This window comes from Diadema setosum, chromosome 12 (assembly GCF_964275005.1).
Source record: "Diadema setosum chromosome 12, eeDiaSeto1, whole genome shotgun sequence".
In the NCBI taxonomy this organism is placed as follows: domain Eukaryota; kingdom Metazoa; phylum Echinodermata; class Echinoidea; order Diadematoida; family Diadematidae; genus Diadema; species Diadema setosum.
Window position 1 is genome coordinate 20944047 of NC_092696.1, and position 25835 is coordinate 20969881.

General features: G+C 37.7%; 1 protein-coding gene across 1 annotated transcript in view; it reads right to left on the reverse strand.

Annotated features, from left to right (window-relative positions):
* LOC140235799 (oxysterol-binding protein-related protein 8-like) overlaps nt 1-25835 on the reverse strand; it is a 97618-nt gene that overhangs the window by 56370 nt on the left and 15413 nt on the right. Inside the window, exon 2 of the mRNA XM_072315800.1 lies at nt 10830-10912. Coding sequence (XP_072171901.1) covers nt 10830-10912 — 83 coding nt within the window. The remainder of the gene's footprint in view (nt 1-10829; nt 10913-25835) is intronic.

Sequence of the window (25835 nt, forward strand, 5' to 3'; positions counted from 1 at the left end):
CATCCAGTTAATCATTCATCGACAGGTAGACACGGATGGCGCTCACGTGAGCTGGCTGGCAGGGGCTCTGTACATAGTGCAGAGGGTAAACGGGCCTTGGTGTGAAGGATACCACTCATGTCAGGCAATGACTTTCAAAAGCTTTGATAATCCCCTTAAATGAGTTGAGAGTAAAAACTGTGAACATTTGAGAGAGAGAGAGAGAGAGCAGGAAAAGAGAGAGAGAGAGTGGGGAGGGGGAAGCATTAGGTAAAAAAAAGGGGGAGGGGCTGAGAGAAAAAAGGAGGAAGTAAATATCTATCTGATGGCCAAAAATAAATCTCCTATTCTTCCTAACTGCAATGCTCTGCCTCCTAACGAATACCTCTTTACACACACCAGGGAGGTGAGATGAAACACCTCCCTGCACACACACACACACACACACACACACACACATACATGCATACACACACACTTACTACTCACCATGCATGTACATGTACATACAGACTGAAGTGTGCACACACTACTGTATTGCACAGAACAACGTTGACTATGACAGTGACACAACCATTTTTAAAAGCATTTTCTTCCAACTCATTCATCATTATTCCACCGCCCCCCCCCCCCCAGTCTGATCCTACAGCTGAGGGGCGTTGATATAAATAGCTCTTGCTGTGTTTATATTTCTCTCTATATTTTCATTTTCTCTGCTCTCTTTCCCCGATTGCTTTGTTTTGTCTCTTCTATTGCACCTTCTTTTTTTTTTCCCCATGTCTCTGATGAAGAGATACCCATAAAGGCAGACACACCATCTGGACATGTATGATTGTAAATACCACATGATTTGAGAGATTGTGCATTGTATGAAACCAAACACTGAAACTTCTGAACATTATATCCACGCACTTTAGAAAGGTCTTACACCCCAATCCCTGAATTCAGATCACACTGTACTGTGTGTTAGCCCAGCAGGGAGTAGTAGTCTTGCCAACACAGACCCTTATCTGTAAATATCGAAGCATATTATCAAAGGAGTCAGTTTCAACACACGGTCAAAATGATCAGGACGAAAGAGTTGAAGAGCAAAACTAGTACTGCAGTCCTCCCGAGCAAATCCATGAGGGAGACAAAAAAAAAAAAAAATCACGTTTGTATCAGCAGGTAAGCCTACTTTAATAGCAAATCATCATTACATTCATTCTGCGGGGTTTGCACAAGAAGAAAACACCTCGCTGTTTATACCATCATCTCATTGAAGTCGAGGCCACACTCACGGAGATGGAAGGAATAAGGGACTGGAAAGTGAAGGCTAGCACAGCCGCCTTGGGACTGGGTATGCAGACTTACTCAGCCATGTCTGCACAAACACATGTGTGCCCTGCTCTTGTGACACATCACCTGATATTTGCAGCGGGGGTCATGTGTCACAATAACAGGTCTGCCAACAGTTTGGACACGCCCACTCTGGATCACGTTAAAGGGATGGTACTGATTCGGTTGAGATGGGGTTTCAGATTTTCAACATATAATTCTTAGAGGAATTCAAAGTTTATTTGATGAAAATTGTTTTTGAAATGGCCGAGATATCTAAAACAAAGCAATCCAAATAAAAGGTGGGAACCACCTTCTATCAAGATCGCTTTGTTTTACTTTGTTTTAATTTGTTTCATAACCGATTTTCATCACATACACTGAATTCGTCTTCATTAGAATTATATGCTCTTTAACATTTCATAAAGTGGTTTCTAAGTATCTCTCAAAAAGTTAAAACTGAATCCTCACCTGAACCAATACGATACCATCTCTTTAAAGGGCAGGGGGTGAGGGATCTTTAATACCTCAATCTGCAGCAATCACATAATGTTGTGGTATTTCACCACGATGCCATCCTATCTGACTTTTATCCCAAAGGTAAATTCCCTCTGAGGTTAAAGGGACTGTACAGTACTGGTTGAGGTGGGCATTCACGTTTTGAACATTCCAAGTGAGATAATGAGAATCATGTTATGAAATATGAAAGAGTTTGTAATTCTACGAAGGATTCAACGTTTATTTGATGAAAATTGGTTTTCAAATGGCTGAGATAGCCAAAAAAGTGATAATAATAAAAGGCAACAGGACACGCCTTTTATTAGGATCTCTTTGTTTCATCGTGTTTTTGGATATCTCAGCCATTTCAAAACCGATTTTCATCAAATAAACTTTTGATACCCCTTAGAATTGCATGCTCTTTGATATCTCATAGAGTGGTTTCTGAATATCTCGCAAAAACTTTAAAAGCTAAATCCTCACCTCGACCAGAACTGTACAGACCCTTTAATTTGGAAGAATTAATCAAAAGAGGGAAAAAATAGAAAAGAAAAGAGCATCATCAGATGTTTTGAAGTTATTATATCATGGTCGTTCAATTCCGCCAACAAACAAATCTTGCTGTCCTTTTCCTGTATTGCCTTGAATTCAAGTACACTACATTACACTCTCTACATCATCACATTGTTTTACAGTTTCATCAATAAGGCAGCGAAGCATGACGTCACAGTCATTCATCGCCGTGGAAACGGGTTCTACACAACCTCGGGTACCCCGAGTATCTGTGAACACAAAGGTTGCAAACCATGCTCATGGCTGGTCCCAACCCACTACTTGCAGCCTTGTGCACGGATGTGTTTTCCAGAACCAGCATTGACCCGTTGAGGACGGTCTGATTTTGCCACAACACGCATTTCCCATAAAGACGCTTGCCTGAGTGTCCTCAGGACTCATTCTCAACAGGTTAAAGGAAACCAAAACCCAAAGAGCAATGTGGATTGAGTGAAAACAGCAACATTAGCAGAACAAATCAGTGAAAGTTTGAAGAAAATTGGACAATCAATGCAAAAATTGTTCCGTTTTTAAAGTTTTGGTGTTGTAATGACTGGATAAAGAGACTACTAGAGTTTGTGATGTCATGTGTGGACAGCAATAAAGAAAACTCATGAGAGAATTCCACAAAATTTCATTTTTCATGAAAATTACACATTAAATCAACTTGCGTATATTATTGTACCATACAGAAACAATAAAATGAAATGAAATGAAATGAAATATTCTGAAGGTAGTAATTATCCCCCCTGCTTTTTAGAAGCGGTTAGTCAAGTGCTCTTTCATTACAATAGAAAAGTGAAAGCATGTGGAATTTTCTTAATATTTTCTTTAGAATGTTGTCCACACATGATGTTATACAATGTAAACTTAAAAAGTCTCCATATCCAGTGGTTCCAAAAAAACAAACTTTAAAAATTCATAACTTTTGCATCGATTGTCCTCAAACTTTCACTGATGTGTTCTACTAATGCTGCTTTCACTTAATCTACATTTCTCTTTGGGTTTTAGTTTCCTTTAAAGCTATAGATAACAAAAGACTAGTCACACCATCACTTCATTGTATATAAATAGCAATGACAGCTGTGAAAAATCAGAGGGTCATGTAGTTTCTAGACCACATGGGGAAAAAAAAAAGATAGTTTCATGTCCCAACCCTTTGGAGGTATTTTGAACCTAGTATTATCACCTTTTCAATCTCACTTTTTTTTTTTTTTAATTTTAACCACACTTATTGTTTAAAAAAGTTTTTCATACATTGTACTTCAATATTCTAGAACCCCTTGTTATTCTTGTTGGCATAAACTTTCCAATCATTTCTCCAATCATGGCTAGAAACAATAGGCCCGTTCACACACAAGGGAAAAAGTGCGATTTAAAAATCGATTTTCTTATCGCGATCAAAATTTTGAAATTTTTTCCTGTGTGGACAGAAAAATTTCACTAATTTTCGCGATCCTAATTGCGATCCAACTCGCACTATTAGTGCGATTTTTCAGAATAATCGCAATTATTTTGCCAAGCGTCGCGTGTGTGAGCGCGATCGAGATTCGGAAATCGGTATTTTTAATCCCATCGTTCTAGCGCGTGAACGTCAACATTATTGGGACTGCGGGGTCAGTCTTCGGTCATGCAAGTTTCGCGCATGCGCAATTTGGCCACTGATCGTTCTTTCCTTGCTGCGAAGTGCGATTTTTCCTTGTGTATGAACGGTCGAAAAAAAAAAATCAAAATTTGGATCGCGATTGTAATTTTGATTTTCGTTGTGTGTGCACGGGCCTAATATGTAGGCCTAGTCCTCATGTTAAAGTTTGATTGCTGTTCTGTTTCTGAATCTGAATCAGGTCTGCCAACATTCCCACATCCAAATCAGGGAGATTCCACACAGCAATGGGTGAGATATCTATGTATTACATGCATTTCAGTGGGCAAAAATAATTCCCAAATCAGGGAGATTTTCATATTCTCTTATTCAGACATGAACAGATTTTGACATTTTCAGGGAGACTCCTGCAGAATCAGGGAGACTTGGCAGCTCTGCTGAATGCTTCATACTAAAATGTAAACCTGAACACATGATGTTGAGTTTCCCTTTAAAGTAAAAGTCTGGTTTTTAACACGCTATAAAATGACAACTGGAGGTCAAAGGTATGCTAATTAGAGATGCTGGGATTGCTTTCTTTTTCTTTTTCCTGCCTGTCCTATACAAGTAGCATGAGAATGCTCTTCCTTTCCCAAGAGAGAACAGCTTTTAGCAGTCGAGGTCAAAGCTAACCAAAGGGGGGAAATGAGTGTTTTTCCTGAATTGATTAACGCCGAAGAGAAAACTCGTGCTCAAATGAGCCCCAGAGCGGTCCTTTAATCACTAGGTATAGAGCATTCATGGCTTGCTCTGAGTCAAACCCCAATCAAGCCAAGTTTTACCCTTTCTGTACAAGGGACTTCGGAGGGTGTGTACAATGCTTTGGGGTTTTCTGCGCCATTCGCAACTCCCAACACAAAAAGAACTAGAGAAGCACTCTGAGAGCGCAGACCTCCGCCAAGCATGCAGCTCATTTCCACCACTGATCTTGTTCTTCCATAGAGATATCAGTGATTTCCACCCATTATATAGCATTGTGTCCTGAAAGTTGCCCGATTTCCCAATATAGAAGCCTTTGTTACGTCATAAACCCTCAGCTGCGCGGTGCGCCTCGCCCTAGCAGAAACTAGAGCAAGCACTTTAGTGCGCGCATGCAAACCTCAAATACGCGCAGCCTGAACTCCTAAGTTCATTGACCCTACCTGTCAAAATGTCAAAAATCCTTCATAAATTCCCCCAAAAGTCTCGAATCACTACCAAACTTTAATCATCTGTTACTTGTATCATTCTAAACATTTCCTATAAGTTTCATCCAAATCTGTTCACTACTTTTTGAGTTATTTTGCACACGGACAAACTAACCAACTGACTAACAAACGAACAAACAAATGGTAACGAAAAAATAACCTCCTCCCTTGGCGGAGGTAGGTGATTAAAACACTTTTCCACTGTCTATTCCCCCATGATATTAACCCATTGAGGACTGGCTGATTTTGCTACAACACACATTTCCCATAGACACCTGCCTGAGTATACTCGGGACTTGTCCTCAACGGGTTTAAGAGCACTGCAACACCCCACTGAACTTAAACTTTACAGAAAATAACAATATCTAACAAATAGGAATGTTTAAAGTTTTGCTAGAATCAAATATTAAATTTGCACAAAAGTTTTACATTTCTACAGTTTCACAGATTTTTTTTCTCTCTCTCAAAAGAAGTTACAAAATTGATATTCTTCAGTATCATTTTATCTAAAAAGCAAAATTATTGTAGCTAAGGTGGTACATGTAGTATCACCACTACACAGAACTCACGCTGACATGCACACATCCCTCATATTTTTGTTGTTTTTAAATCTGCAATCATGTAACCCAATACAAATATCAAAGATGTTGAAAGTGAAGACTCACTTTTCTAATATAAATCACCCTTACAGTGTAATTGTGGAAGCACTTTTTAAAAATCTTATTTGGTATATCTGAACTCACGTAAAAACCAACCCTGGCCACAAAAATAAGAAGCAACAAATGTACAAATCTCAATACACTTATTGTAGCTGCTTACGAATAATCTTGCAGTTATAAAGCAGTACATACTAACTACTGTATACGCCATATATTTAGTGAGTCTAAATTTTTGCGAATCGGGACTTCCCGATTTATTCAGCTTTGTAAACGCAACTGCTGTAGAGAGGGCCTCATTACCATAGTACCCTTTGGCACAAAGTCCTTTAAATCAAGCAAAAAAAAAAAAAAATCAAAATGACATTTGCAAAAATCATTTACCATTAGATAAGCTCTGAAAAATCTAGAGAATTAAACAATGCTACATGACTTTATATGTAGCCACAGCGCTGACAAATCAAATATCTTTGGCAGCAATACAAGATTATACATTCTGTATATGCCGAATATTTCACGAGGTTTTTATTTTCGCGAATGTCGTAAGTCAGGTGCTATTTGCGAAAATAAACACACACAAAAATATTGATTCTGATCCCGATATAAGCGTCACATACAAGTATACATTTCTCCATTCAGTTCAGTACTCCAGGATTGCAAATTTAACCACTCGTGAAATTGTCGGAAAGTCCCGATTCACGAATATTTAGTCTCGCTATTAAATATGTGGCATATAGAGTATATCAAGAAACATGGTTTTGAAACAGAGGGTTTTTAAACACATTTATCAAACTGTGGTTTTGCAACACAGTTTTGAAACATGGTTTGACTGGAAGAGTGTTTATAAAAATTTCTCCTGAGCATGTTTCTGGCAGCTCACCAGTGCTCAGACTGTGCCATTGCACACCTCGTTATGTGCAGCTTGTCCCTTGGAAATTGAAATAGGTCATACAGGGTGCGTGTAACTGTGGTGCCATGTAAACCATGTTTGAGATCATGGTTGAGCTTCTAAAACTTTCAAAACTGTTTTTTTTTTAGTGAAACACTTTTGAATCACACTTTCACAGTGAAGAAAGAAACAACAATAACAAACAAACCTTGTATGAAAATTGTGTTTGTGATCACGCCATGACTACCACTTTTATAGCAAAATATAATCCTCATACATGGTTCAAGAACATTTTTCTGGTCAGAAAAGTTTGCTTTAATGCACCCTATAACATCTACTATTCTTAAAAAAAGAAACACATACTTGTACCTTCAGGAATATGTGAGCAGCTGGCATGTTGTGATTATCCAAACTGTGATGCCTCACAATCAAGTACTTTGTTTTTGGCTGGTACCACAGCTCTATAACACAAGTGTAGCTGGACTTCCCGCAGACATGTAATCACGAAAACTGGTACGAGATTTCAAAACCTCACCCTTTTTTTCCCTGTCAAAACGAGACCAAACTTGTAGCTGGTGCCCTTGCCAACTTCCCCAACCTGTTTCGGAAATGGGCAGCTCATGTGCAATGCCGCCTTGCCTTGTTTTCCTACGTTGCCTCGATACACAAGGTGAAACATTATCGAGCAAATGCAGTACATTCAGATGGCAAAAAAAAAAAATAAAAAGTAAAAAAAAGAATGAAAAGCTTGTAATATCTCGTTTGCAATCACGTTTGTGAAAAGCATTTCCGATGACATTTGGAGTTACCAAAATGTTAAGATGCTGCTTGCCAACTGCAAACCCCACAAAACAGGTACCGTACATTGTACAGTGTACATTTGCACCTTCATGCATGTTACAAAATATGTCCGACAAGCCTGCAGTTGGTCCCAGAAGTTTCAGTCTTGATAAAGATTTAGCTGCACCTCCTCAATTGTGTCTCCACAGGAGAACCAATCTGGTAAACATGTGACTGCCAGGAATTTAAAGGACACGTTCACCTTCATAAACATAAGGATTGAGAGAATGCAGCAATATTAGTAGAACACATCAGTGAAAGTTTGAGGAAAATTAGACAATCGATGCGAAAGTTATGAATTTTAAAAATTTTTGTGTTGGAACTGCTGGATGAGGAGTCTACTACAGCTTGTGATGTCGCATGCGTACAACAGTATAAAGAAAATGTAAAGAAACTTCAACATATTTTCACTTTTTTCGCATAATAAAAGAGCACTTGACTTGCCTCTTTCTAAAGGCAGGGGGAATAGTATTACCCATAACATATGTCAGTAACGAGTCAAGGGAATGTGTACTTTTTTCAAAAGATGAAATTTTGTGAAATTCTCTTTATATTTTCCTTATATTGTTGTACTCATATGACATCATACGCTGCAGTAGTCTTCTCATCCAGCGGTGACTGCACAAAAACTTTAAAAATTCATAATTTTTGAATGGATTGTCTGATTTTCCTCAAACTTTCAATGATGTGTTCTACTAATATTGCTAAATTCTCTCAATCCTTATGTTTATGAAGGTGAACTTGTCCTTTAAGATAATTTCAAGAGGAGAACATCTCGGGTGGCAACCAACTATATGGGCCTTGGAACACGTTTTCAGGGTATGCAAGCAATGTTTACTGTAAAATACAATGTTTTTGATAGCCTGATTAGCATGAAACACATATCTAACCATTCTCTTCTATTAATCTTTTTCTTTTCTAAATCTCTGGTACTGGGACTCCCTTATGTTCATTAAAAAGCAGCTGAGGATGATTTGCATGCTTTTATTTTCGTGCTAACTTCTGGTTGCGTGAAATGCGCGGAAATTTCAACACTGCAAAAATTTCCACTTTTACAGTACCTAAAGAAAACTCAGGGTATTGGTACACTTTAACCCCCCTCGCCCCCCCCCCCCCCCCCAAACTAAAAAAAGAGAGAGACAGACAGAGAAAGAGAGGGAAGAAGAAGGAAGAAAATGGAAAAAGAAAAGGGAAGAAGAAAACAGGAAGACAAAAAGTGACGAAGTAGAAAGGGAACAGGAAGTGATCTCCACAGGATGATGATATGACTGACATACAAACATCTGGGGTTAATCTTATTAGCCTTGTCATATCACCCAACCACAAGGTAGTGGTCTACCAGAGCACTGGTGTTATGCGGTTTCTTTCCCCCCTGATACAAGAAAAAACTGATATTGCTCTTCGCGACACGCTTCAATCTTTACTCATAATCGAGGGCTTTACTCTCACTAATCACACACAAGGTGCATTCACATTGAATTGCCATCATGGTATTCTGTAATTTACTATAAAGTTTATTTGTTGCTGCCATTCCCATTGGCGATTATATATAATAATATATTCCATAGTTTTTGTCATTGGGTATCTTTCCCATTCACTAAAATGCCATGATATTTCTGGCCCTTAAGTTCATCTCTCTAAGGTAAGCACTGTGCATGCACACATAATCTAATATGGGTAGACGACAGGATGTGTGTCAGGTCATGTGTAAAATGCACCACTACTGCACGATCGTCGCCATTCTGTGACACAATTCACACACATATCTTGCTAGTGTACAGTAAAGCAAGATATTTTAACAGCATGAAATTTGTGCAAATTGGAGCCAACGGCCTTTTCTGCAGCATAAAATTTGGGCGAGTTGTCACTGGCATTCAATGCATACGTATAGTGTAGACAAGACCATTCATGTGCATTTTGACTTCACAAATCTTGGCTCTCATGAAATTCTCGAAATCAAAACGCATTTATAAGAACATTCCTGGTGATACAGTATTCAGTGCCAAGTGTGAATTACTATCCCAGATACAACGTCATTTTGCACTGTATTTTGTGGTGTACTTTGAGGTATATTAGCCATGGTGTGTTTGCATTCACAATATCAGACGTTACTGACACACAATGCTGCAGCATTTCACTGCAAATGTGAACCCACCTTCAGGCTATCAGACGGTGGGCAGACTAACAGGGCGTTCAGACGCAAAAAAAAAAAAAAAAAATTATACTAGAACGGTATAGCTATACAATGAATTTATTGTGTCTGAACGCTGACTATTAAACGAAACGACGTTCAACGAAACGGTGTATAGCGAAACGACGGTCAGAGCATCATTTCGAACTAGAACTTGATAACGAATCAGCATTGAGAAACTGCACATCTATACAACGTTTTTCCGCAATGGTCAAAATTAGCGTCCGAACGGTCTGTCGGCTATACGATGATTCTTTATACGTCATTTCTTTATCGAGTTTTGGTATAAACTGGCTTGCGTCTGAACAGGGGGTAACTGACAAGATTCCAAATGTTTTGACAGAAAGAATGACAGCAAGCTTCACATAGACTAGGTGGAAACCATGAAGCAACCACAATAACTAAAACTGCAAGTGAATCATTGTGGTATTTAAAAAGGGATTGGTACCAGAGCATTATGCAGCCTTTGAAAACATCAGACCAAAATAGCCTATACATCAGAGAGAATGAGCGTAAGAAATAAAATGTGTAATTTGAGGTTTTTGCCCTCACATCTTGATCTCTTTAGCCATCTAAGAGGTATTAATATCCTGCTATCCTTTTTTTTTTGAAGATTAAAATCATTATTAAAAAATATTCAGTATTAAAATCATAATACACTGTATTTCAAAAATACTTTTATCAGCCCATAACCATACATCAAAATGGCATCCAAAAATATCATTTAAAATGAGGCAGCACTCTTATTTAGTGTGTATCCTTTGAAACTTGGGACTGCGTTCAAGGAATACAGTATCAGTACAAAGCAAATGTTAAGATATTCATTTAATCTATCCTGTACCTTCAATGAATGAATGAAGTTGCGACCCACTTCAATGAACGCATACCTCCTCATTTTTGTTTTTTTCAATCTACTGCAATTCAATATGCTTTGCATGACGTCTTCATACCACCATGAATTTCGTCGCATCAGAACGGTACTAAGAATTTCATGCGAATGACCCATCAATAGTTTGTTTGCTTGTTGTTTGCCTTGTTTGTTTGTTTGTTTGTTTGTTTGTTTTTCCCACACACTCACCCTACTCCTCTGAGCCTGAAACTTGGTTGAAGCTCTCAGCAGCTCTCTGGCAAAATATTCATCTTGCTCCTCTGCTCCCTGCCCTGTTCACATTTCAAGGATAAAACGAAACAAAACAAAATATGAAAGTGAAAGAGGTTTCACAATGGCAAAACCAATAACAACAAAGAGTAATAAGTTATCAATAAATTCATACATATGATAGAAATTCAAGTACTAGTTATCAATAAATTCATACGTGACAAAGAAATGGCTATCCCATGTATTAAGCAAGGTTGTATCAGCATGCCCTTCCTGTTTGGGGATTTTATCAATTATTACAAAGTGATGATTGCAGTAACACTGTTTTAATGAGAACCAAAGGCATAAATCTCAGTCATGCTCATGTACAATGTAATAGGGAATGACACAACAATTTCCTTGCAAATTGCACAAATAATTTGTACTTTTAAATCACATAAAGTAAAACATTTCTTAAAGAATAAGTAGCATGGATGCATCCAGAAAAAAAAAATGAATTTCCAAGGAATGCATTTTAATCATGTAACATTTCCCATTGAGATAAGACAGAGAAATTAGATTTTACGCTGAACTTGGTTAGTTGAAAAGCAATGCTGTGGTATTTTCGTTGGCATTCACTGTCCTAAAAACTAGCATAATAGCATTAATGAACGTAGTTTCATTCGGCATCTACAGCTACTGATGAGTTTAAAGGACAAGTTCACCTTAACATACATATAGTGAAAGCAGCAAATACTAGTAGAACACACGGTGAAAGTTTGAGGAAAAATCAGAAAGTCCATTCACAAGTTTATGAAAATTTAAAGTTTCTGCACAGTTACTGCTGGATGAGAAGACTTCTATGCCTACGTACTACTACTTTAAATAGTGATAATAGCTAGTTTTTATAGTGCATAAATAACAGTTTATGAGGTCACATACCTAAGAAAAATTTAATGACAAATTCCCCCAAAATTCATTTTTTTCTTTAAAGTATACATTACCTCAACTTTTTACCAATATACAGTGTACAATTTATGTTAATACAAGTAATATTATTCCCCCTGCCTTCTCAAAGAGGCAAGTGAAGTGTTCTTGTATAATGCCAGAAAAGTAAAATTATGTTCAATTTTCTATATATTTTCTGTAGTGTTCTACGCATGTGACATTAAAGACTGTTATATAGAAGTATTTTCAACTGATTGGCGAGACCGAAACTTTAGAAATTCATAACTTTTGAACGAGTTGTGTGACTTTCCTCAAACTTTCTCTGAATGTGTTCTATAATATTGCTGCATTCTCTCAATCCATGGCTTAAGGTGAACTTGTCCTTAAATCTTTATGTCTTGCTAAAGGTATCAAGTCACGAATCAAGCAGTGAACAGTGGAAAGCATGCAGCTGGCATTAATCTCTACATTGTTCAATCCGGCTCACAGCGCCCGCATGTTTTCCCATATGTGGGACTACATGTATTATGGCATTTCACACAATCGGGTACAGATGTGCTCATCTAATAGCACACATCACAAGAGTCTGTGATGAGAACAATTGTCAGGCAAATAATGTAACCTTTTTTCTCATTGGTATGTAAATGGGGCAACAGCAAAAAATACTGTAATACTGTAATTAAAACCAAAAACAATAAAACTTACGTAGTTCTTATCACCATGCATCAAAATGCTGAAAATAGAGAAATTATGCATATTGCAACATATCATGTATTTTTCCTTTCTCCTTTCGCCTACATGTAATTCATACCCTTCTTTGTCCATGTCAAGCCATGCAGGACTACAATCAGTGTGTCTTGAAAATGCATGCATGATCTTGACGATTCCTACTTTTTTTGTACTCAAATCTAGTTTGTTTGTTCTTTTAAATCCTGTTGTTGTTTTTTCTAATCATAACCATCAAATCAATCTTTCTATATCTATTTGTAATGAGAAAGTGAACAAAATCAAGTCATCTCAGAATACTTTTATAAATGTATCCATCCTAGCTTTTGACTCCTATCTTTATTTTAAAGTAATAGACTGTAAGTGACTGTAGCATCATTTCCATAAACAAACATACATGTAGAAGAAAGAAAAAAAAAAACTATGTTTGCTTTTGTACACAGGATTACAATCTTGCTGATGACTTTTTTGTTCTCTGTACAATAATTTGATCACAGTTACTCAATGTTTGCCCTGTAACTGCCAATATGCTGGTCTGAAAAGTTGATCACTCTTTCTGTGATGGCTCAAATGATTGTGTGTGTGTGTGTGTGTGTGTGTGTGTGTGTGTGTGTGTGTGACAACACAGATTGGAAACTGTGCAATATTTGTAGCATCATAAATTCAACTTTTGCAATAACACAAACAGGGCGCTCAGGAAATTCCTTTTTCCGATATTTTCTTTTCTTTTTTTTTTTCTCTCTTTTAGTCATTGACTGAGGCGCCCAAGGTGAAATCAGATCATTCAGAAGTATAATTATCACTCAACAAAGTAAAAAAAGGATACCTTGCCAAAAATACAAGGAAAAGCCCTCGAGAATGACATTGTAAATATTTAGCTCTTTATAGTTTTGCCATGTCTTAACTGTGATGCCTGTATATTTTTGAAACTCAATGCATTCTTCAACTTTGGTACGCAATCAAAAAAAAAAAAAAATGTGAGGCACTCCCCTTGATTTTTGCGGTTTTATGATACAATAGGGCTTTACGTCAGAAGCATCTTGGAAAACAGTGTGCCTTAAAGGGTAAATGCATTTTGAAGGACATTAAAGAAAACCAAAATCTAAAGAGAAATGTGGATTGAGTGAAAGCAGCAACATTAGTAGAACGCATTATCAGTGAAAGTTTGAGGAAAATTGGACAATCGGTGCAAAAGTTATAAATTCTTAAAGTTTTAGTGTTGGAACCGCTCGATGAGGAGACTGCTAGAGGTTATGACGTATGTGTGGACAACAATATAAAGAAAATATAAAGGGAATTCCACAAAAATTCATAGTTAATGAAAATCACACATCCCATCAACTAGATACTGACATATGTTAAGGGTAGCAATTATTTCCCCTGCTTTCAAGTGTTCTTTCATTATGCTAGAAAAGTGAATTTTGTGGAATTCCCTTTATATTTTGTTTAAATATTGTTGTCCACACATACGTCATAACCTCTAGCTAGTAGTCTCCTCATCCAGCGGCTCCAACACCAAAATTTTAAAAAGTCGTAACTTTTGCATTGATTGTCCGATTTGCCTCAAACTTTTACTGATGTCTTCTACTAAATGTTGCTGCTTTCACTCAATCCACATTTGTCTTCGGGTTTGGGTTTCACTTAACACCAGGGAAAGAGGTATAATGAATAACAATACTGATTACACTGGCAATGATACAGCATTGCTGAATTTGAATGAAATCAGAGAAGCATATTGAGGGTCACCTTGAATGTATGAAATTATTCAAATGATTTCAGCAAAGCCCTCGTACTTGAGAGTGACCATGGCATCACCTTGTAATCTATTCATAATCCATAATTTGCTACTCTAGACGCAAGTGGAAAACAATACATTTCTTTTTGCTTAAAAACTGTATCAAGGAAACCATATCTTGTCCTGCTGGTGGTCAAATTAACATGCCATCCTCGCTATCATAAGCGTGGGAGTGATCACAATATGAGTCAGCAACAATATATATACTACATGAAGCAAATGATGATTATTACAATACAGCCTCACAGATATGTACCGGTAACCAGATACCTATTCATGTTAACAGATGATAAAAATCCAACAGTGAGGTAGCTCTTATTAATGCATTTAAATAGAGCCCCAAACCATCCGACATTCAGCTCGACTTCATTACCATAGTAAAATCGGTCTATTCCACAAGATATCATCTTTAATCAATCTTCCGGAACTTTGTCTCTTCATTTTAGAAAACATTTTTTTTTTTTAATCAAGTGCAATTTTCATTTTAATATCATAGTTTTTGCACTCAAAACAGTCCTTTAATACACTGCATTTTGCTTTACTATACCCAAAATCATCGCATCGGTACAAATTGCCCTGTAAGTTCCTGTTTAAACGAATTAGCATGCTGTTAAGTTTAATTTTCAGAGGTGTTTCTTCTATTACAAATTCACTCTCACACATCACTTAATTCTTTGAATTGTACACATACATTTATAAAAACAAAACAAAAAATAACACACACTCATTACACAATGTGTGGCATGCATCCAACCATGTGAAAATTAGATACACCACACAAATGCATACAATATGTGTAAAAGACGGCAAAATTGGCAGGTTGGCTTGGCAATTTACCTATCAATTATCTGCATGAGCGGACATAAATTGATGCCCACTTAACTGCCTGTTTTACTATGATAGGTATCTCAAACTGACTGCGCATCAAAGCCAGTGGAGTGTGTGCATCTGTTACACTGTACATAGTGATGTAAGCTGTCAATCTCGCAGGCTTTTAGAGTTAGAGAGTATATTATGCAAATGGGATGGAAAATGGCTCATGCGGTGAGATCATGGGGTGTAAGGCTTGCCAGATAACCAAGGAGGCAAAGTCTTATTCATTCGTTTGTTTTTCTTTTCTTCGATTTACAGGAGAGTCTGCACCGCGCTGTGTTGGCTTGCAGCCACCGTTTCTGAATCTCCTTCTGTTGTCCCATTCTGCTCTACAGAGGGCTCACTTCAACAATCTGTACAGTGGGATATTGATACAAGTGACAATGCAAGTCAGGTGTTTTTCTCATCACATTCATCTCACAATATTTCTTCCTACCACATAGTTTCATCTCTATCTCCTTCCTTCCACTCTTTGTCTTCCGCCAGCCATACTTTGTTTGTTCAAAGTTCTTGCCCTCAAATAATAAAAGAGAAATGATCATTTTGTTACCACTGTGTGGTGCCTAAATGCAACAGATGTTGCCATAATGTATTAAAAGCCTATAGATGCACTGTACACAACTTATAATTTGTATGTACTAGTAATTAAATATACTTCAATATTTTCACATTTGAAACACAGACCTGCAGTTGCAACCACACATGACACTCTTTTTTCCTTCCCCCTCACTTACTGATGACATTTTTCTTCACGATACTATGCATTCGTTACCGTAAAATGTCATATTTACAGATCTTCGGCAAAAGCCATTAGAGCACACATAGCTCAAAAACTGACAGAATGGAAAGTGGAAAGTGAATATATCATCACGGAAGTTTCCTTGTAATATATTCATATACTCTTTCGTGTGTCACATTCCCTTGCCCGACTCAGTCATCGGGTTGCCAACTTTGCCTATAAAAGCTAAAATGCACAACCACGCACAAATCTATTGATAAATCGATTGATATTTCACAATATGTGCCACAGTGCATTAAGCGCATCACACGATTCCATTCCTCACACACAGAGCTTGAGGTTTCATGGTGACGGAATTAGGGTGTTCCGTCCTGGATTTTTCAAGTAAATTCTGGTTTCATTTATCAAGATTTTCTCTTGAAAAAGTCATGCCTCCAAGACCTAAGCATAATCATAACCATGAATTCAATTCTACAGTCTATTTTGGGATTATGTTTTGGATAATGGCCATAATTTGAGCAGATAAAAAAAAGAGAAGGCCATAGCTTTGTCATAAAATTTATATCACAGCAAAGCTTGCAATTTTCTCTACAATTTTGCTGCATTGCATTTTGGGCATAGACACTTAGCTACAAAATGTTCACAGACTTTGAAAAATAGAATGTTTTCCACAAACCCTCATGTGTTGCGGTCTCAGAATAATGTGGCATAAAGGGGGTTTATACGTTGGCATGCAAAGTGTTAAATGTCCTCATAATGAACAAAGGTGGTGATCAGCCACATGAGGACAAATATATGAAGAGTTTTATCACGAAACAAACTAAATCCAATCTTGTTAAGTTGAGATATTTGTGATTAAAGCTGCTAAAAACAGGATATTTCTAATCATACCTTCTACGATATTCCTTGCTATGAGATGTTATAAGTGAGGTATTACTGGAAAGGTTTAATTTTGCTCTATCTGATAATGGACTTACTCAGAAATGTTTTAAAATGGCACTTAGACCATTTTTCAATAAAACTTTACATATACATGCAAACATCAAAAAGATTTAAAATGATATCCCAATTTGAAAGTGGCATGTTGTGATGCACGCTACACTGTACTGTACAGTAATTCTTTCAGCACTATGTTAACCCTTGTGTAAAAGGAAAACATTATTCCCCATACATAGCTACACAGATTCAGTGCCTTGATTAAGATTTACCAGGAAAACAACACCCATCTTTCCCTCAATGTCGGTCAGAGGTAATGTTTAAATAAACACGAAACCAAGCAATATGAAAATAAAGTGATAGACTCATAAACAAAAAATAAAACAAAACAAAAAGGTTCCAAGGATTCTAAATGCTTGAGGATACCAAAACAAGCTACTTATAAACTCTTTGAAAGTGATTGCTGTCATTAAAACCATTGATCTCTGTTAGCCGAAAGCTTCGCTTTCCTTGATCATGTTTAGTTTGATAATGCTTGTAGGTCATGCACTTGTTTCATTTTCATTCAGTTTTTGAAGGATAGATCTCCTCAGCTACTTTATACCTGGGGAAATTCCTCAATAAGGGGATGGTGTAGTTGGTTGAGATGGGAATTCAGGTTTTAACTTTTTGCGAGATAATTAGATACTACTTAATGAAGTATTACAGAGCATACAATTGTAGAGGAATTCAAAGTTTATTTGATGACAACTGGTTCTGAAATGGCTGAGGATCCAAAAACCAAGTAAAACATACTGGTCCTAATAAAAGGTGGGTCCCACATGATATTAGGACCACTTTGTTTTTGGATATCTCAGCCATGCAATTTCAAAACTGATTGTCATCAAATAAATTTTGAATTCCTCTTAGAATTGTATGCTCTTTTTGATATTTCATATAAGTGGTTTCGAATGACCTCCCAAAAAAGTTAAAACCTGAATTCCCATCTCAACCAAAACTACACTATCCCTTTAAATACAAAAATAGAATGAAATACGATCCAGCACTATGAAAGCCAAATAAACAACAAACTTACATTGGCAAAATCGATCAAACAACTTATCGTTTTGCTTTCGTTCTATCATTTATATCTGCAGAAAATAAAAACAATTAAAAAAATATTCAAGGAGTTTGCCTGCCATTAAGATTGTGGAGCTCTGCTACATTTGTGGTGGGCTTGTGGGGATGTACAATAAACTATTAAGTAACTACAATGTATGTACTTCTAAAACCTGCATGCTTGCACATACCTACACACTGAAAATCATGAGACCAACAACTGGAATTCTCATTAATGAGAGGCGAGAAAGTACACATCTAGCAAACAGAACAAAACAAAACAAAACACAGAAAATCAATAACATCTCAAAATAACTAGAATTTATAGTGAATGACCTGGAAATCCCCAAACAACAATTTTCAGACTTTGGTATCGATTCTCAAATTCTAAGCTTTCCAAAGATGACACAAAGCACTACTGCCAATTCATGTCTCAACATAGATCTGTCATGGAAATGATTAGAAAAATGACAATCAGACAGAAACTGTTTGGAGAAAATCGCCTACCTAGTACGAAGGAAAATTAAGTTCCGTAATTAAGCACAGAAGACAGCTAGGGAAACATCAAACAAAGTTTGTTTCAACCATGATTTTCTTAGTGTCTTTCTGTACCTTTCTGTATCTTGCACTAAGCCTGCCTAAAGGATATTACCCCTTCAATCTGTGTACAATGCCACTTAAACTGTATTTTTGTCATCAAGCCCGTCATATAATACATGTACTGACATACAGCCTGATATCTACAAGTAACCAACCCTTTACTGCAAAAATACACATAAAAATGGGACATTTTATAAATACATGCAGTACATGAAGGCATTACAGATTCTCATATTGTACACACAGTTTTACACATGAACATGTTTGCAGCACACAAAACTATCTCTACTTACTTCAGTTTGAACACATAAAATGCCTACAAGCATACAATAACTCAATTATTGTACACAGTCCGAGCTTGTTAATCCAGCACACAGAGTCAAAACTGAAGTTTCCATCCAACTCACATACATTGTAGATGGCACTAGTGCCTATACTGGCTGCTTCTATCCCAACAGAACCACGTAGAATTATTGCTAACGTGGCCCGCGTAGGGTTCCTCATTCAGTAATATGCAGTGGCGCAACTCGATCATTGCAGCTGTAATTGGCTACGTGACACATAACTAAAACAAAACAAAAATGAGGGCGGGGGGGGGGGGGGGAGGGGGAGTGTTCTGTAGGACCTCTGTGGACAGAATACAACGCGCAATAGAGGCTCAACCGTTTAGGTCACTTCCTCAGTCTATGGGTGTACGTGTCTGCCCCATTTAGCTCACCACGTCACTTCACATCCTTTTCTCTCTTCTATCTCCCCCTCCCCCCCCCCCCCTCTCTCTCTCTCTCTCTCATACACCTCTCTTTCTCTTTTTTCACTGTTGCACAGTGACATTGAAACTGTAAATAAGTAACAACACAGAGGAAAGCTACGGATGTAAGAAAAAAAGTAGCAGACTGGATTCATATTGCACGAAAACGAATATGCTTTAATAAAAGAATACACTGAAGTTGAGGACAGTGACTCGTTCTGTCAGGCACAACCCTTTGGGGGGTGAGAACACAGACACGTATCTATTAATTATATGGTGATAGTCTTATTCAAGACTGTGTCAGATCCCCCCCCCCCCACCCCCATTGCAGAAATATTTTATAGGCCATGATATTATCACCCACACATATCAAAAATGTGAAAACTGTGAATGACAGTAACCTGATACCATGTCATTGGGCCCTAAGGAGTGGCACTCCATTCTGAATGCTATTGAAATGCATTCATAATGCATGTCATACAAGTTAAGAGAAAAAAAAAAAAGGAAAAAAAACACAATTGCAGAACAAATATGCAGTATTGCACGGAAAAGCTACAGAGTTTGTACTCATACTGCAGTTAAAATGTGACATTAAATTACTGATGCTCTGGGCATAAATTGAACCTATTACAGCAGCTCCTCAACAACAACAAAAACAAAAATCCCTTTGAGCAAAACACAAAACAATGTCTTGCTGGGTTTTTTTTTTCTTTGGTCTTTTTTTTTTTATAACAAATCATCCAAGGAAATAAATATCGAATGGACGTACAGTATATTAATGAATCCATGATCAAATTTGAAATAATGTACAAAATATGCCAAGGACTGGAAACTAATCTTTGCAAGGTGTCCTACACTATAAAGGAGATAAGGTAAATATGACAAATACCGATAATTTGTAACAGGCAAAAGAAAAAAATGACATCCATTTTTGTCAACTGAGATAATTTAGACTGAAGTTGCTCAAAAACCAAGAAAATGATTATAATGATGTATGTGATATTCTCACAAATACCTTCAAAAATATCTCTTGTTATGTAGCAAGCACAGTATTGCTGAAAATATTTCACTTTTACTTTTTGATGATGACCTGGAATACTTGAATAACTTTGAAAATGGCATTGATCTGTTTTTGCTGTCAAGTTTTTCATATATTATGTCTCCCTGAAATCTTTTTCAACATCTTCACAAATACCACTTGTAATCCTTATTGAACAGACAGCTACAAAGACTAATAACATCCCTATTATCTGCTGGACAAATACAGATACAGCATGTTTTATCAATTGTATCTACTTTACTTTCTTTTTATTACCTGAAGTAGACACATACCCACATGATATGCATTTTACATATTATGTATATAAATCGTCACTGGGGCGACAAGACCTCGTATCTACAAAATGTCAAATGTTCAGGAGAGCAAAAAACTTGGCAGCCAAAGCAATGTATCCAATGGGATAGACATTCCTTTGACATGCCGTGGTGGCTTCATTTTGGGGGTAAGACATCTAGGATTTTGGACAGGACATCACCTAACTGATTATCTGGTCATTAATCAAAAAAAGTCATTTTCACCAAAATTGCAGATACAAGGTCTTGTCACCCCAGCGACGAAATATATTATATGATATGAAGACACGGAAATTCCTTCTAATTGGCACAAAACAACAACAACATCAACAAACGTGTCAGATTTAAAAGGGGAAACAAGCAAGCCATAGCAGGCTGGGGCATCAGACTGGAACCTTACCTGGGGCTACCAGGGCGTGGCTCTTAGACCGGCCCCTCGGTCTCCCTTCTATCTTCAGCCGCTGCATTGGTATGAAGCTCCTCCCTCCCCTAAAAGTATGCGTGGTCCTATGGGTGGGGCACTTCACAGGTTTTGGGCATCCCTAGGTCTGTTCTGAGCAAGCTTCAGCATTGTTTCCCAAAAACAGTCTGACAGAGTCACATCTCCTCCTTCGCACGATAAGTTTTAATTACAAGGAGGCACAATTTGTAGTTGACAGTTGCTGCCACAAGTTAATGGTGGTAGCAAGATCCTCTGTGTTGTCCACGTAAAAGAGTCTGCAGAGTCTAGTATTCTGCAAATGTTGCTGTGCAAATTCCAAGTATATCCTTTATGTATCCTTGCCAGATACTCCGTCATGGACAGAGGGGTAACTCTCGTCAACTTGATGCTAATCACAAAATCACACCTGTTTATCCACCATTACTAACAGGAAGTATTTTGTGATAATTAAACTAGAGTAGACCAAAAGCTCAACTGAAGAGGCTGCACTCAGTGAAGTCCCCAAAGCTCCCACTGTATGGCTTTATACCCCTACCAACCTAAAACAACACGAGACACCACGATCCACCATAAATGTGTACGTCAAACAGCCAAGCTGAGCACTGACGGCTAGCACCAATGAAGCATCATCGCTTCCGAGCAAGCTAGGAATGCTGGTAGGAACATGCTGTATGGTGAATCTCACCGATTAAACCAACACGAGATATATGCACAGTTGTCATAGATCCAGGCGCAGAGCCGATCTGCGGGAGAAAACAAGAGATTCTCTCAAATATATCGGGGGGGGGGGGGGGAGGCGCTGAAGTAACTCCGACTAGCTCCCTCTCAGTAATTCCTATGTCACCACGTGACCACAAAAGCTTGCAACTTCGGGCCGACCCAGAAAATTTCCACCTGCTTATCCATCGATTGCGTTACCGCCAGTCTCTCTAGAGAGAAATGGAAAGAGAGAATGAGTGGGGAAGGGGGGGGGGGGGGGGTGGGGAGGATGGGAGAGAGATGTATGCATAGAGAAAGGGAGAGATGAGTCCACTTTCTGAAAATTACTGAGGCCATTTCAGGAGAACCAGCACCCAAATTGCACCAGTTGTAGTAGCTCCCACTCGAGGCAAGTCAACACTACCCGGCCAGCCGGAGCACCGGGAGCTAGCTGAGACGCAAGTTGCCAACTATAGGCATTATCATGAATAGGAGATGAGAATTCCATACGCCGGCGCGGACCAATCTTGCCACACTCGTAATCGCTTGCAATACATTGTGCATGCTTTGAAAACCAGCATCTTAGAGATGAGAACAACACATAATGTAAATACCATCCTATTTCCTTTATGCCTCTCCCTCGATGCGACATGTGCAACACATCGGTACTGGAGTGATATCAATCAAATGAGAACCGTATATCATTTAGGCACATTAAAGGAAACCCAAACCCAAAGAGCAATGTGGATTGAGTGAAAGCAGCAACATTAGCAGAGCACATCAGTGAAAGTTTGAGGAAAATTGGACAATTGATGCAAAAGTTACAGAGATCATATATTGCATCAATAGGAATATCTTCCTCAAAAAGTTGTGTTTTTTTTAAACCCCCTCTCTTGTCTCAAAGTGAAGTATGCATACTGCCAAACGAGACTCCAACTGCTACTCAATTCAAGGTCAAAGGTCAGTTCTGCATCTGCATACAGAGGAAAGTGAACCTACACCTAGTTGCTGCTGTTGGGTAATATGATATCAAGGTGCATCTGTAAATTTCACATATAGTATGCTGGTGGCATAGGTTGTATAGGAGAAAAAAAAACATAAGGATGACATTCTTGGGATAGCAAGCCAAATCATTTCTAAGACAGAAAGTCCATGGCGCGTGTAACATCTAACCAATCGAAAGGAAATTAGAGAAATTTTGAACAAGAGTTTTAAAAGTGAAATCTGTTGCTTTTGCAGTAGAAGAGCATTCTATCTTTTAGATGTAATAATATAATCCTAAATATTCACAGATGCACTATAATGGCACTATGAGGTTTCAAGGTAGTCAGTATTGCTGGGTAGCAAAAGGTGTATTGAAGCAAGCCGAAGCCGCGCTATGTTCCCTCCAGGAATAGATCTAGCCTTTTTCCAAGACCCTCTCTTCTTGCAGTAATTGTATTATGAAAAGAGAAAACTGCAAAATGGCTGTCATGCCAGACTAGCATCAAGACAACTGTGAGAAGCAAGCAAAGGCAAGGGGACCTTTAGAGACCCATCTTGCTTTTTTTTTAAAACTGTGATATGCCTCTTTAATATATTGTAATGCCTAAATGCTGTGATACGACAAACGAAGTTATTCGGGAAAGGCGCACTGGTTATTAAAGATTTCTCCGTGCTCATGAATAATAACCACATTCAAGCCTTGCAGATCTATATCAAAAGCACTCAAGCTGATGTGCAAGCTCCAACTTCCTCTGCTTGCAATTATCAGCTAAACAGCAGCATGTGGGCTCTTAAACAGGCTATGGAAGCCAAGCTTGACGATCAATACTACATGTGCTATATATTCTGCATAATCCTGCTTATAATGTTTCTCACAACAAAATTAGAATCAAAAGGCTCCGGAATAAACTTTTTTGGCAACACAACTGATATTTGATATGACAGATACAACCTGTATAATGTACAATTCTTCTCTTTTATTTTTATTTAACATCAACAATTTCCATCTAATGCAGCAAAGAAAATGATAATCATGACTTGTGTGACGTGAATGTCAGACTCACGAGAGTAGTTTATTGCTTCCATCATTACTACTCAATGAAACCACATGAAACTTTTAAATAAATTCCATATCATTAAATACTGCAATTTTTTTTTTTCATTAATAAGGGGAATTTGATGAAACCAATCAATTCCATCTATTTGATTCCACTCTAGTTATCTAATTATTAATAAAAGGAATGGTTCCATTTTGGTGGAGATGAGGGATTCAGATGTTCATTTTTTGTGAGATAATGATAAAAATCTTTTGAAATATGAAAGAGCATACAATTCTAAATAAAAAGTGGAATTCAAAGTTTATTAGATAAAAAGTGGTTTTGAAATGGTTTATATTAAAAAAACCAAAGCAAAGCAAAGTGGTCATATTGTGTAATATAAGGTGGGACCCAATTTTTATCAGGACATCTGTTTTTGGATATTTCAGCCATTTCAAAACCGATTTTCATAAAACAAACTTTTGAATTCCTCTGTGAGAAGTGTTTGCTCTTTTATATTTCATTTTGGTTTTTCACTATCTCGCAAAAAATATTGGAATCTTGAAGCCCCATCTCAACCAAAATTATACCATCCCTTTAACCTGTCGAGGATGGACTGATTTTGCTACAACACATATTTCCCATAGACACCTGCCCGAGTATACTCTGGACTCGTCTTCAACGGGATAAAAATCAACATGAATGTAGTGAGGTGGTGAACTTTGATTGTGGATGGAGGATGTTTAACCAAACCCATCACCATGACAAGTGTTTCATGTAGACACACTGTAACAAAACGATAACACAACAGACAAGATGACCAGTCAGCTTTCATTGACACCTGGGCAGATCCCGGAATTCCGTAGGGGGGAGGGAGGCGCCTTTATAAAATTAAAGGGGGAGCGCACTTGCCCAACTCCCCCCCCCCCCCCCTGTTTTTAAATTTCTTTTGTTTTAACAAAAAATAAAGGGGGGATGCGTGCCCGGTGCGCCCCGCCTGGATCCGCCACTGTTTGAAGCCACAAACTTTCATCATTCGAGGGTCCAAAGATTAATCATTACAACACATGATACAACAAATTATCAACTGGTATTAATAAGACTTGAACTGTAGGACTACCACACCCTCAATAACTGACTGCATTATCCATGCAGCAAAAAAAAAAAGACAAAAAAAAAAAAAAAAACAGACAAAACTAATGCTGTAATGCAAGTCCTGTGAGAATTTGTTGTAGAAATTAAAATCTTGTCATCTTTAATAAATCAGCACCTTTGAACACTGGCGCATATCTTATTTGGGAGAAACAGAAATATTAAATGACATTGGATTGGTTCATTAAGTCTGCATGGAATCTGAGAACAAGACACAAAAATTGCTACCAATTTCAGAGAGGAACATGAACTCTGATCTTCGAAATTGTGTTGCCATTGAAGAGTTAGAGATTTAGCTACTGAAGCTTCTGAAGATTATGCAAGTGAGTCAGACGATAATATTCTGAACAAGAAAGGGCTCTGAATGGAATAAAAAGCATCTTAAATTATGCTAACAAGCCATCATGAATGAACAGTAGAATGTCCTTTAAAAGATATGTAAGAGCACGAAAGCAACCAAAAATGCTGTTTCTGGGATTCTATGGCTTAAGGGACCCCTTTCATGTGTGTGTTCACTGAGGTTGAGCATCTTTGAGAGGATCCAGAGACGGAGTGCTTTACCTCCTACAAGATGGGGCCGAGAGGAAAGTGGTACTCTCTTGAGAAATACGGTAATTCTTTCTGCCAAAAGCCAATTTGGAACAAGTTCTCAAATTCCAGGATGATGTTCGCTCTTTAAAGTCCGCTAAGCTTTGCATACCAGTCTTGTTTGGCTACAGACTCCTTAAAGTGTAGTCTTCACTTTGAGATCAAAATGAAATCTACAACACCTGTCAATCACCCTAGATCATATTCCATGGTTATGTCTATCCCAGGTTCAACATTACTCAAATAAAAAGAGTTATATCAAACATAAAGAACTTGAGATGTTTCATT